Source organism: Cebidichthys violaceus, unplaced genomic scaffold (assembly GCF_023349555.1).
Source record: "Cebidichthys violaceus isolate CVI_PGR_0920_01 unplaced genomic scaffold, fCebVio1.0.p SCAF_2, whole genome shotgun sequence".
Lineage (NCBI taxonomy): Eukaryota > Metazoa > Chordata > Actinopteri > Perciformes > Stichaeidae > Cebidichthys > Cebidichthys violaceus.
In genome coordinates this window covers 22,812,563-22,824,797 of record NW_027176372.1, presented here as the reverse complement: position 1 = coordinate 22,824,797, position 12,235 = coordinate 22,812,563, and the positions used below count along the sequence as shown (strand labels likewise).

The 12,235-nt window shown below is 45.9% G+C and overlaps 1 protein-coding gene across 3 annotated transcripts in view; it reads left to right on the top strand.

The window, feature by feature from the left end:
* si:dkey-237h12.3 (teneurin-3) overlaps positions 1–12,235 on the top strand; it is an 81,619-nt gene that overhangs the window by 49,300 nt on the left and 20,084 nt on the right. For 2 of the 3 annotated variants that reach the window (XM_068715199.1, XM_068715197.1), the window contains 5 exons: positions 3,382–3,567; positions 5,770–5,790; positions 6,265–6,288; positions 7,441–7,587; positions 8,064–8,280. In XM_068715199.1, the coding sequence (XP_068571300.1) occupies positions 3,382–3,567; positions 5,770–5,790; positions 6,265–6,288; positions 7,441–7,587; positions 8,064–8,280 (595 nt within the window). The remainder of the gene's footprint in view (positions 1–3,381; positions 3,568–5,769; positions 5,791–6,264; positions 6,289–7,440; positions 7,588–8,063; positions 8,281–12,235) is intronic. The other variant, XM_068715198.1, reaches the window with a different exon arrangement.

Sequence of the window (12,235 nt, the reverse complement as noted above, 5' to 3'; positions counted from 1 at the left end):
CTGACGGATGTTCCTCATCTCGTGAGCTATGCAGACATGCTACGGCGCTGTCAGCGCTGGTGCTTTATGAGCTCTGTGGGCCGCATCTCTCCTACATCGTCTTCAGTGAAGGTTTACTTTTGCTTGTGTGACGGGTAGAAATTACAGGAGACGCGTATCGTTTTGTCCACAAAGCCACGATGAGGAATTGTTCACGACGGTTTCAAACTTTGAAAGACGAACTTTGATTGAATCTATCCACGTGAGACAGAAAGGAGCCCGGATCGACGACCGACAGCAGACCAGGAGACAGATGTTGACGTCCGATAACCTCAGTCCGGACTGCTGCTCTCAGTGTTCTCCACTGCAGAACGTTCACCAGAGACGTCTGTGATTCCGATGCTTGTGATCAAGCAGCGTGTGATCGTTAGAAGTAACGTAAGCCCTAAATAAATCTGCTTCATTATTTTTGTTTTTTGGGGGGTGAATAAATCAAACTGTGGGTGTGATCACACTCTTAAAGTTTGGTAATCAACACTTGTAGCCCGCGTTTGCTTGTTTGAAACGGAGCATATGCTCGCCACAAAGCTTTGACTCTCTTTGAGATTCAACACAAGCCAGTGTTGCTTTAAAAGTGACTTATAGATTTGTCCGGAAACCTTCCGCCGGTGTGTTTTATTGCAGCTTCAGGTTTATAAGAGGAGAGGAGACAATCGTGCGTTCGCATCTGCTGTGTGGCAGAGCGTCTTCATTCGTTACCAGCTTTTGTATTCCCGGGGGGGGGGGGGGGGTTTCACACAGGTAGGTGACATGTTAGTTCAAAGACCGGCCCCTCCCATCTGTTATCTGTGCGTGAGCCTCAGGTGATTAACGCGCCGCATTCCTGCTTCAGAATAGACTTCGTTCTCCGTGGCGCTGAACCCACAAGAGAGACACAATGTTCCACGCTGAGTCCGACAATTAAGAAGCAGAAGTTGCAGTTTGTTTCTGTCAGTATAAAAAAAAAAAAAGGCTGTTTGAATGCATTTCTCCTGGCTGAAATTCAATGGAAAAATTAAACGGCGGTGCGTTGGAGATGATGGAATGCGTGTGCAGAGCTCTGAAAGCGGCGTGCAGCCTGTGCCCGAGAGGAACGATTGTCTTTTTCTTTTGTGTTCCGCTTTATTTTCTTTTTTTAAAGAGAGGTCATTTGTTATTCCGTTAAAGGATTTCAGAATTCCACACACAATGCTTCCACTCAGCGAGATATCTCAGGCTTGTCAATACTAGAACTGACTGAACTGATGCGGCCCAAGAAGTTACGGTTTACCCACCTGGGCGGGTGGAGCGGCGCTCCTTCTTAATTAATGCTGCGGCTCTTCTTCAATTAAATAAACTTTAATTAACAAGCGAGTAGCACGGATCGACCGCCCACAACCCCTATCCAGCTCGAGTCAGGGGCATGTTAAAGGCAGATAAACACTTTTGGACTAATGAAAAATTGATTGCATGGATTCTATGGGAAGGAGGTATCCCTTTGGAATCAAATGACTCCCCTCCAGAGACATGCTTAATATTCTACGGCGTCGGCCCGACTTAATCAGAACCATCCAAGGTCTCTCAATCGAAGAAAAACCTCCATTCAGAGAGCTGGAAACGGACTGCTGAAAAGAGCCGCGGTGAAGGAGAGCGTGGGGAAAGCGGTGGGGATGGATTAGCTTTAAAAACACAACAGAACATTCATGAACAAAATTAGGAGATCATTTCTCCGCGGCTCGATGCATTTAATGCGGCAGAATTACGTCTCTTTCCCTCCGGCTCTACAAAGTTTCTTAAAAAAAAAAATCACAAACTTTTTTTTTTTTTCGGTTATGGGGCCATATGAATTTCCTGGAGCATCTAGTCACTTACGATTTGAGGACACACTCGAGCTACTTTCCTCCAGCGCACTGAAGGCCGCCGCCGTCACAACGGCGAGCTTTATTGCTCTTCTGTTGGAAAGCTTTGATAAAAGCTCTCGGTTCCGGTAAATGAACATTTCTTATTCTCTCACAAGAGCAGCCGCAGCTTGCTGGGCGCTAGCTTCCGCCTGCCGCACACTGATTTACTTGCCACCCATGGATTGCATCATTTGAATTTCTACTTTACTCCGAAGATAACACGGATTCGCAACAGATGCTCCGCCGTTTCCGGTGCCTCGTGCTTGAAGATATCATGTTGATCTAACATTTCTGAGTCCAGACATGAGAACCTGCTTAATTCCATAACCCTTGCCTCAGTCTGCCAAGACTCCATGCAAATAAGCTCGTGTAAAAACCTGAAAAGTGGTTGTTTCGGAAGTGGTTAGATGCACAAAGTAATTGCTGCGCTTTACTGTTTCTTTGTGACTTCAGAGTTTTCCTGAGCGATGACGGGGTTTTTTTTATTTTATGTCAGAGCGTCTGCACTGCATGGAAAAAAAATACAGCGGCCTATGAAATTACCGAAGCCTTTGATAAAGATGAGATAAAGAGGCTGCAGGACGGAGAAATTACAATAATAACCGGTGTTTCTCTGGCATCTGAGGAACGTCTCTCCTATTATTCCACTGTGTGATTCCCAGCCATCCTTATATGTTGCTTGATGAGCTTTGATGTCATTTCAGATGGACGTTACACTGATTGAACCTGTTTGTTAATGAGCTAATAGAAGTCCTTCAGGCTGTGCTGCTGTGTAGATGTTACAGGAATAAATTCACTGAATCAGATGTCATCCATCTGGACTCACGCGCAGCGATTCCTTTGCTGTTTAAAAGTTGCATCTCGCTCATTAACGTGTCTTATGATAAGCTGGCGGTGCGGTGTTTGCCGTGCCGTACTGTGGAGAACGCGGTTTTTTACAAATTAAATGTCAAGCTCTGCGAATTTAAGGGACTTTATTATCGCCGGAACTCATAAAAGTAATAGCTCTATATATCAAGATCAGCTTTTTTTGGAGGAAGATTTCTCCGATTTCAACTATTCATTGTGTAAAGTGGCAGCCAGATAAAAGTTGATTGGGGACCGGTTTCAATGCCCTGACATGTCGTATGTCAACTGTGTGTCATGTTATACACGCTTCTTTTTTATTTTTTGCTTTATGGATCTCAATTTGAGATCCATAAAGTCAGAGGAAGCAGTTAAAATGCTGATTTCTTTTTTTCCCCCCCATGAAAAGTAAGGCTTCTTAAAATGTCCTTTTATAGACGGCAGTAATTATAAGACATGTTTTCAGACTTTTTGCGACTTCACCTTGTTTACAGTCGTGTTGGCTCACTTTAACCGATGGAGTCGACGCTTCTCGGCATCTAGACGGTCAAAGAATATGAAATTTTAAAAAAAGGGCCTTTTAACGGAACGGGAGCGACGTGACTCTGTGGCTCTTTTTCCCCCTCTTCTGTAACAGAGGTGTGCGTGGTGGACTGCGGCCCCCACGGCTTGTGCATCAGCGGCGTGTGTCACTGCGAGGAAGGCTGGACGGGACCGGAGTGCGAGCAGAGGGACTGTCACCCACGCTGCATCGACCACGGAGTCTGCCGAGAGGGCAAGTGTGACTGCCATCAGGGCTGGACGGGCGAACATTGCACCATCGGTGAGCCACGGTGACACATGCGGCGCCGCACACCTACACACACTTTGACAGAAGGGGCACGAACTGTAGAGGGAAGTGCGTTCACGGAGAGGCTTAAAGGGGGGGCAACTCTGGAGGGTGTCACGGATCGTGACGCACACTTTCTTTTACAGCCTTCCTCCTCTGAACAAGTAACCTTTGCACGACAAAGTAGCCATAACTTCGTAGAAGTAAACTGCTTTGTTTCAAATCTCTGATTCTTGACCAGCGACGGTCACTGGTGGAAAGTAGCTCAGAACATTTAGTACTTAAGTACAATTTTGAGTGTTTCCATTTTATGTCACGATATTGTACTTTTAGTCTACATTGCTTGTGATACTAATGCATTTTTGTTGGGAGTATGCAGCGTATTTATATTGTGGTATTACTATATTACTAAGCATATTAACAGCTGTTCTTACCCAGACACTGTGGCACATTTAGACGTTTAACTTAATTGGGTATGAGTCAAACCCATATTAGTATTAATTCCTGCGTTATATATAAATGTTCTGTTGATATAAAATCAAAATGTTACAGATTCTGTACCTGTTAACCATCTCTCCCACTACAAAGAAATGTGATCTATATCGCTGCTATTCTCCAACATTCCTCTTCTCTCTCTTTTTCTTTTTTTTTGTTGCACCACCTCTCCACCGCATCGAGTTCGTAATCTTTCCCTCCTCCATTTAGATATTTCACCTCTTAGACCGCTGAAACGATGCTCCTGTATTAGCGAGTCAAGGGCAGGTATGTAGGGATCCGAAAAGCCACGGCCAGGCCTCTTTGGAATATCATTTTTTTTCCGTAATGGCAGCGCTTCACCTGGCATTAATGAGGATAACGAGTTCTGAGGTGTCACTTCCCATTGACCTTTAACTCAAACTTCCTCGAGACCTTACCCCCCTGTCAAAGGTCCTCTCGTTAAACCCCGACACGCCGCATCAAGCGCCGATCCCCCGAGCGTCATCTCCAAGCCCTCAACGACAACACGCTCTCTGTGAAACGAAGATCCGCCACTCCAAACTATTCAGCCCTAATTATGTATTTACAAGTTCTCTCATGAGCGATCCTCGGCCCACGGAGCCGGTACTTCCCGTGGTTGGGGGGGGGGGGGAGTTGTTGGAGGGGGGGTCACATTCCTGATCTTATTAATCTTTCCCTCCTCAGGGCTGATTGTGCACCATCCATTTCCCCCCTTTTCTTTTCTTTAAGGCTCCCGCCAGCAAAAGTAACTCCTTTGCCTTTTTGGATGCGGCGTGGGATGAATAGGCGGCGCGTTGCACCTTTTCTTGGAGAACCGGGAGCTTATTTTGTCTTTCAAACCCTGAATAACTGCCATTTGCACAAAAGCACCTTTTAATCACATTACACGGACAGGGCTTGAATAGAAGACTTCCTCGGCCGTTCTTTTGTCGCCCGGCGTCTAGATCCTGTTCTATATGCAAGGCTAAACCCATTGTCGCTGCTTTCTCAGCGCTGCAGTTCACCACTGGAGGTGTGGTTTTTGATTCGCCTTCGCTGCCGTGCAGTTGTTGAAATGACGGCAAGATTGAACAATATATATATATATGTGTGTATGAGCATGCTGCTTCATGATGCGTTCATAATAGACTGAGGGGTGAGGCGACGTACCTCCTGACAAGCAGACAGTGACACGTTTTGAAGCGGGCCCAGATGAAACCGGCTAATAGGGAAGTGTTTTACCAAGCGGATATATCAAGAGAGGAGCCGCGTGTTCCTCTTTGTGTCAGCGCCGCTCTGCTTTGGCAGATGGAGGATTGTTAACAATGAATAATTTGGCTTAAGGGACTGAATTCATTTCATGTTGCTTCCTATGGACAGAAGTATAAACACCATCTAAGGGCGCTTTTACAGAAAGACTATGGAAGCATCTGTAATTGTGATTAATCACTTGCTGCTTTTATTTTGATATCCACACTCTTACGTCACTCTGACTGCAACTGACCTCTGAATCTACTCCTGCTGCTCCTGTCTCTTTTGTCTCTCTCTCTCTCTCTCTCTCTCTCTCTCTCTCTCTCTCTCTCTTGTTGTTTCTCTTGTTCTTACTGCACTGCTTTGCCTAACTCCTACTTATACCCGTTCTCTTTTCCATTTTTATGTCTGTATGCCTGTCTGCCTATCTCTATCTCTATCCAACTCCCTCTTGGCTTACATGTATAGCCCTGGATTCCAGAGTATCAGGTAAAAACACTTTTCACTTTGCTTTGAGAATTATACTCTTTAAGATGTTTTTTTATTTTTTATTTTTTTCTGATCCGGAACACCTTTATGTGCTTAAAAAAAGAAAGGAGAAAAAAAAAGGATATAACTTTCCGGTCATATCCTGTCACTCATGCTTAGCATTATTCTATTCGGCTCAATCACCATAACGACTGTGATTGAAATTAGAGCAGAAACTTAAAAAAAAAAGAAAAAAAAACGTGGCGAAGCCAACTATAATCTTGGGGAAAACTACCTGCAAAGCTTCCTTTTTTTCCCAAATATTTCACGCAAGCTGGCAGGTGCATCAGCATTATGCCAGCAGCCGGGTCTCGCTCTCTGTGCCTCCCTGTAAGTTACAATAAGTAAATGTGTTTGTCAGTCTTAGCTCTCTGCCACCAAGGAGATAAGTAATTTTCTTTTCCAAATGTTTTCCTTTCCTCGGTTGTGTAATAGGAGCAGTCAAGATAGGATATAAAGGTAAATTGAACCACCACCCCCCCCAAGAGAGATTGTCACAAACAATCCCTCCCTGCTCTCTGTCTTTCCTAGCACGGCGTTTATACACCTGTTCTATGTCCGAGTCGATCATAATGTTCCTGCTGTGATCCTGCTCGCCCGATATGTTTCCTCATCTCCTGTCCGTCTTAACTAGCCTCACACAGACTCCACGGTCCCTCCCCCTTTCCCCCCCTTTCCCCCCTCCCCCCCTCCCCCCCACCCCCCCCCACCCTGTCTTAATTCCCTGTGTCTGCCAGATTAAACGCCCCAAACCTGGTGTGGTTTAGTCGTGTTTTTCGGCTCCCTGTCTTCACCCTCCGCTAGAAGGAATGCGATCTGGCAGCGAGTGCTCTGTTTTCTGTAAATGTAGAGACTCCTGATCCCCCCCCCCCCCCCCCCTTCTTCCCTTATTTACACATATACTTCCCTCTCCCTTTGATGTTGCTGTTACTTCACATGAGTGTTTCCGCACTAGGCTTCTTTTTTTTCTTTCTTTTTTTTCCCCCCCTCCTAATTATTTTCAGGCGAAAGCAATGAACTTCCAAGACGAAGTCGCTGCTTTTCTGCTTCTTTAAATGGGATGTTGTGCCACTTTGAACTTACTTGGAAATCCTTTTTTTCGAAAAGCTCGACTCAAACACGACACCGTTGTCACGTCAGCCCTCGATGTGGAAAAGCACAATACGAGAATCACGTGCAGCCAAAACACGTGAACTCACGGATAATCGCTCTCACTTTGATTTAAACTCAACGCAAGGGTTTGACTCGACATGCATTGACAGTGTGTCCCAGTGATAGTAGCTCAGCAGGTCTCCTCCTCTTCCTCTTGTCCCATGCATCACTCTCTTCAGCGTGGCTGTGCGTCCTCCTTAAACTCATGTGAAACGACAGTAACTCCTCACACCCTCCCCCACATCCCAAGTCCTGTCAGAGGTGTATCGTACTGTATGTTCACTCGGTACTGTCTTTTATATCATCTTTGTCCCTCCTCTGCCCCCCCTCCCTCCCCCCTCTGTCCACTCTTTAAATGCCCCCCTCGCTCTTGTCTTCCTTCTCCGCCTGATTTCCTCGTTTTTTTGTTTTTTTTCCGACTTCGCTCCGCCGTTTGACACGTACGTGATGTGTTGACAGACGGCTGCCCCGGGCTGTGCAACAACAACGGGAGGTGCATCCTGGATCAGAACGTCTGGCACTGCATCTGCCAGTCAGGGTGGAGAGGGCTGGGGTGCGACGTGGCGACCGAAACGCTCTGCTCAGATGGCAAGGACAACGAGGGAGGTAGGGAGGAGTTTACGTACAAATAGTCTTTTTTAGCTTTTCCGGAGAAGCTGCTGTGTGACTTCTCATTGAGAGAGAGAGAGAGAGAGAGAGAGAGAGAGGAATTGGCTTTGATGCGGCTCCTCGGTGACGGTGCAAACAAACACAACAAATCAATCATACATAAAAGATCACTGGAGAGAATATGCAAATGTGGGAGCAGAGCAGATTGTTAAACAGCATGCTTTTAAATACACAGTAGATACATGTTAAAGAGTGGATGAGACTGTATACATATACATGTGTGTATAAGTACATCAACACTTAATAAACCACTGACCAACAAGCTCAGAACTTTTGAGGTTCCTCCTAGGTGACACACTTCATACTTTCATTCCAGCTCAGGATCTTTAATGAACTTGAGTTCACGTTGAAAGTCACCCCCCCCGCGCCCCCCCCCCCCACCTGTCTTGACTGTCCCTCCCGTTTTTTTCCAGATGGGCTCGTCGACTGCATGGACCCAGACTGCTGCGCTCAAATCTCCTGCCAGGGTCAGACCTACTGTCGCGGCTCGCCTGACCCGGCTGCCGTCGCGGGTCAGGGTCAGAGTTCAGCCGCCCAGCCCGCGTCCAAGGGCTTCTATCGGCGCGTCAGTTTCTTGATCGGCCCCAGCGGCAGTCACGTGATTCCCTGGGACAACCCGTTCAACAGCAGGTAAGCGGCTTTAATGAATTTTTCGCCGACAGCTCTTTAATTATTCGCGTCACGTTGGCTGTTTGCCGTCTCATTAGCAGACGGGGGAGACACCTCGTGTTTGTGAAGCCACTCCGAAACGTCAAAGAATCTCACGTCTCTTTGTCTCCGCTGTCACGGTGACAAGTGTGTTTACAGTGGCGTCGCTGCCACAAGCGTTTACTTCTTTCACCAGTCGAGATTAAGAGTCGCTAAAAACAGCCCTCATGACTGTGACGGCGTACGGATGAGGTGTCTCACGCCCAGATAACAAGACCGCGTGGATTTAGGAATCTCTGAGGAGACCATTTCCACATGAATCTACATCTTTTATCCCGATTGATCATAAACGGGATGTATACACAGCACAGTGTATTTGAATATCTAACACTCGGCACATTTAAATAGACTTTTTGCTCGAAAGCTTCTTCTTCTTTTTTTTTTCTTTTCTAGAAAAACTGCTTTTCCAACAGAAAACCACGATAAATGGGTGCGATCACAGAGAGCCAACGAGTTAATGTCGTTCAGTTCTTTAAATATTTAAACGAGCTGAAATCAATTACAGGACGGATGGACGTCACTGATGCAGTAAGGGGACATTGTTAGGCATGAAGCTGAGTCACACTTGGAACTGAAATGCAAGACGATTACCCCCCCCCCCCCCCCCCCCCCCCCCCACATATCAGTAGCCCCTTAACAACTCTCTACCAAACCGTTCAACAACTTCTTCGACTTCTTTCTTTACAGACAAAAAACTCGGACGAGCCGTCAGTGCCTCTGTGTCGGGTAAAGGGTTCTTCCTGTTGAAATTAATTCTATCTCCATGAAACATTTTAATCCCATCAGCCATGACACCCTGGAGGAGATAGTGGTTACATTTCACTTCTTTCTCCCTCTGACTTGATATTCCTCCCACAAGCTTTGTAAAGAAGCTTTTAATTGCGTGCTCACTTGACCTGCTGGAGATGAACCAGACAGACCTCTTCTCTCTCAGGCCGCCCCCCCCCCCCCCCCTGTATCAACCCTCCCAAAGCTTGTTCCATCACATCCCGCTACTGAGCTCCGGGGCTCAGGCACCCGTCTCCATCGCCAGAACACAAGGTGGAAGATCATGCATCGCGACTTATAAAGTTAACGCAACGTTAAAATAGCTCACTTTGTGAGTTTGCTAATGTTAGCTCAGTTAGCTAGCTGAATAATTTGTGCGTTGAACAAATCAGTGATTGGATTTTTGGTGCTGAAATCTGCTACCACCTTTAAAAAAAAAAAAAGGCCTTGCTCTCAAGGACTCATGTCTCAGCACTTAAAGCAACATGTTTTTCGTGGACTCGATTACTGAAACAGTGTCTTTACAGGTCTGTGTAAAAAAAAAAAAAATCAATCAGACAACTGCAGCTTTTTGTGAGTCCTCGCTAAAAACCGAGAGAGTGGAACACGTCGGCCCCTGTTCTCAGAGCTTTGCGAAGGCTTCCTATGAATCAAAACAATTGATTTTGAAATAGAATTATTATCGACCCGCAAAAAAAAGCACCCCAACCGGGTTTGGGGCCAAAAATCCGATGATGTGCTGCTCTGTTACGAGCTTTCCAGAGCTATCGGATCATCTGGGACATCCTCGCTCACTGTCCCCGGGGTCGGCACCAAGACGTACGGCAGCAGCGTTCAGCTTCTGTGCGCCGCAGATCTGGAATATACTTTCAGCGAGCTTGAAGGTCTGCTTTTGTTCTTCTAAATCCAGACGCAAAACTTTGCTTGTTCGCCCGCTCTCCCTTTCCTGAGGACGTTTGAAGATGTTAGATTCTTATACTACTTACTATGTTTTTCTTTTCTTTTCTCGTTTGTGAAATGTCTTATTTTCTATTCTCTGTCTATGATTATGTTAAGGACTTTGTGTTGCCTTTGTGTCTCAAAATGTGCGACTGTAAAAACTAAAATGAACTTGCCTAGATACACGTTATCGGCCCCCGGAGCAGAGGAGGTTTTTACATCTCTCAACGACATCTTGACATTGGAAGGACGTTAATAAAACCCGTGACCTTCCAGTGCTTTTTTTTTTTTTTTATTCACGGTGACAGTTTGACGGCACGTTCTCCTCAGAATTAAAGTTTTAAGATGCGTATCCAAGGTAAAAAAAAAAAAAAAAAGACACAAAGGAAGAGAATACGTCACCCGATGAATGGACTGCTGGGCAAACTTGAGGAGACAAGAGTTACATTTTTCACCAGAAAAAAATTCCCACATCTGTTCAGAACCACGTTTGTTTTGCGACTGATGGGGAGAGAGATGATTTGCCAACTGTGTGCAGGAGGCTTTGGGAATATTTCTTCCAATAGTTTAAAGTAATCCTTATGTAAATAGCATGCTTTAGTGAAAATATAGAATGAGGCAATCCCCCCCCCCCCCCTCTTCCCAGCCGGGTTCTCAGTAATCCTCGTGCTCATTGTCTTCAGCTTACTGTCGATTTCATGTCTGGCAGTGGCATTAGCTCTCTTGCTCAAAATACTCATTTGCCTTTTTATCTCCTTGTAGAAGTTTTTTTGTAGTCAAAAAGTGCATCATGCGTTTTATAGGCTGTGCAGAAATGCGTCCATTTGACAAAATGAATTACCTTTTCATTTTTTTAAAAACTGTACCCTATGAGCACTGAATACTTCGGATAATGAAGTAGAATGTACTAGTGGCACTAGTCTGTTTGGAGACCCATATTTTTCAAACATTCATTTGAGGTCGTAGGGTGAATAATTTATTGACAGCCTTTGCAGGGTATACATTATATAAAAAGAAGTCTGTGAAGCACTGGAACAAAGCCAGAGCGGCATCAAGACGTTCAAACGCGGCGGCGGAGGCGGCGGCGGCTGTTACGTATCGCCTCAGAGTATCTGATGTCTGACGGTACAGGAATGGGGGGGGGGGAGGTTAGAGGTCACTCCTCTCCCATCTTGCGCTCAGGTTTCAGGACGTCGGCGGTAAACTTGTCCCTCGTACGACACAGAGAATAAAACACGTGTTTGTGGTTCTTCTCAAGCCGTGTCGTGTCGGCCCGCACACAAGTCTCCCCTGTTGGGTTTTCAGACGGCGTCATTCTACGGCTGGGCGTGAGACAATGATGGATAAGAATGCATGAATCACATGATTCATTTCTGGGGGTTTGAGGAGGTGGTGTGACGCGGCGTTTGTTTTGAGGGGAGGGAGGGGGGGGGGGGGGTTTGGCTTTTTTTTTTTCTAGCATGCTCTCAAAAAGATTAATAGAGACACGGGGAAAGAAAGAGTGAACCTTCGCCGGGGCTCTTAAGTGGCCTTGTTCCCTGAGCCGGTAAATAACGGATGGGGAGACGGTTGTGCCGGGGAGCGGGAGGGAAATAAGAGAGGCTAAAGCTGTTGATCATCCCGGTCTCATATACGTAATGACCCGCAGATAAAATGGGCAAAATGAGACATCTTTTTGCCCGCCGGTGACAAATGCGACGGGGACACTTTTAAAATTCGTCTCTATGGTTGAGAAGTAGGGAATGATTAAAGGTTGATGGAGAAATATCGCATCGTCTCCCCGTTTTGCCATCAAACAAAGGACCGGGCTGAACAAATGACTTCTCACTTATGAAATATATATATATATATATATATATATATAGGAACCAGAAGCCGAGCCAGGCGAGGATTTTACCTGAAGGTCCTGCAGTCATGTTGAATAATCGGGGAGGACATCTGAGACTTTAATCACGTATGAAGCTTCCATCGCTGTGATTTATGAAGCAAAAGAAACACTATTTTAGGGGAAAGCGAGGGATGGGTATGCTGGAGGTGGAGAGACCTTTTTTTTTTTTTTGACCAGAAGCAAATCCATTTGCCAGGAAGGGAAAAATCCGGGTGAGCAAAGTGAATGAGTAATGCTCCCCAATGCTAGACGAACTAGCACAGAGGTGCCCTTAAGTGAAGC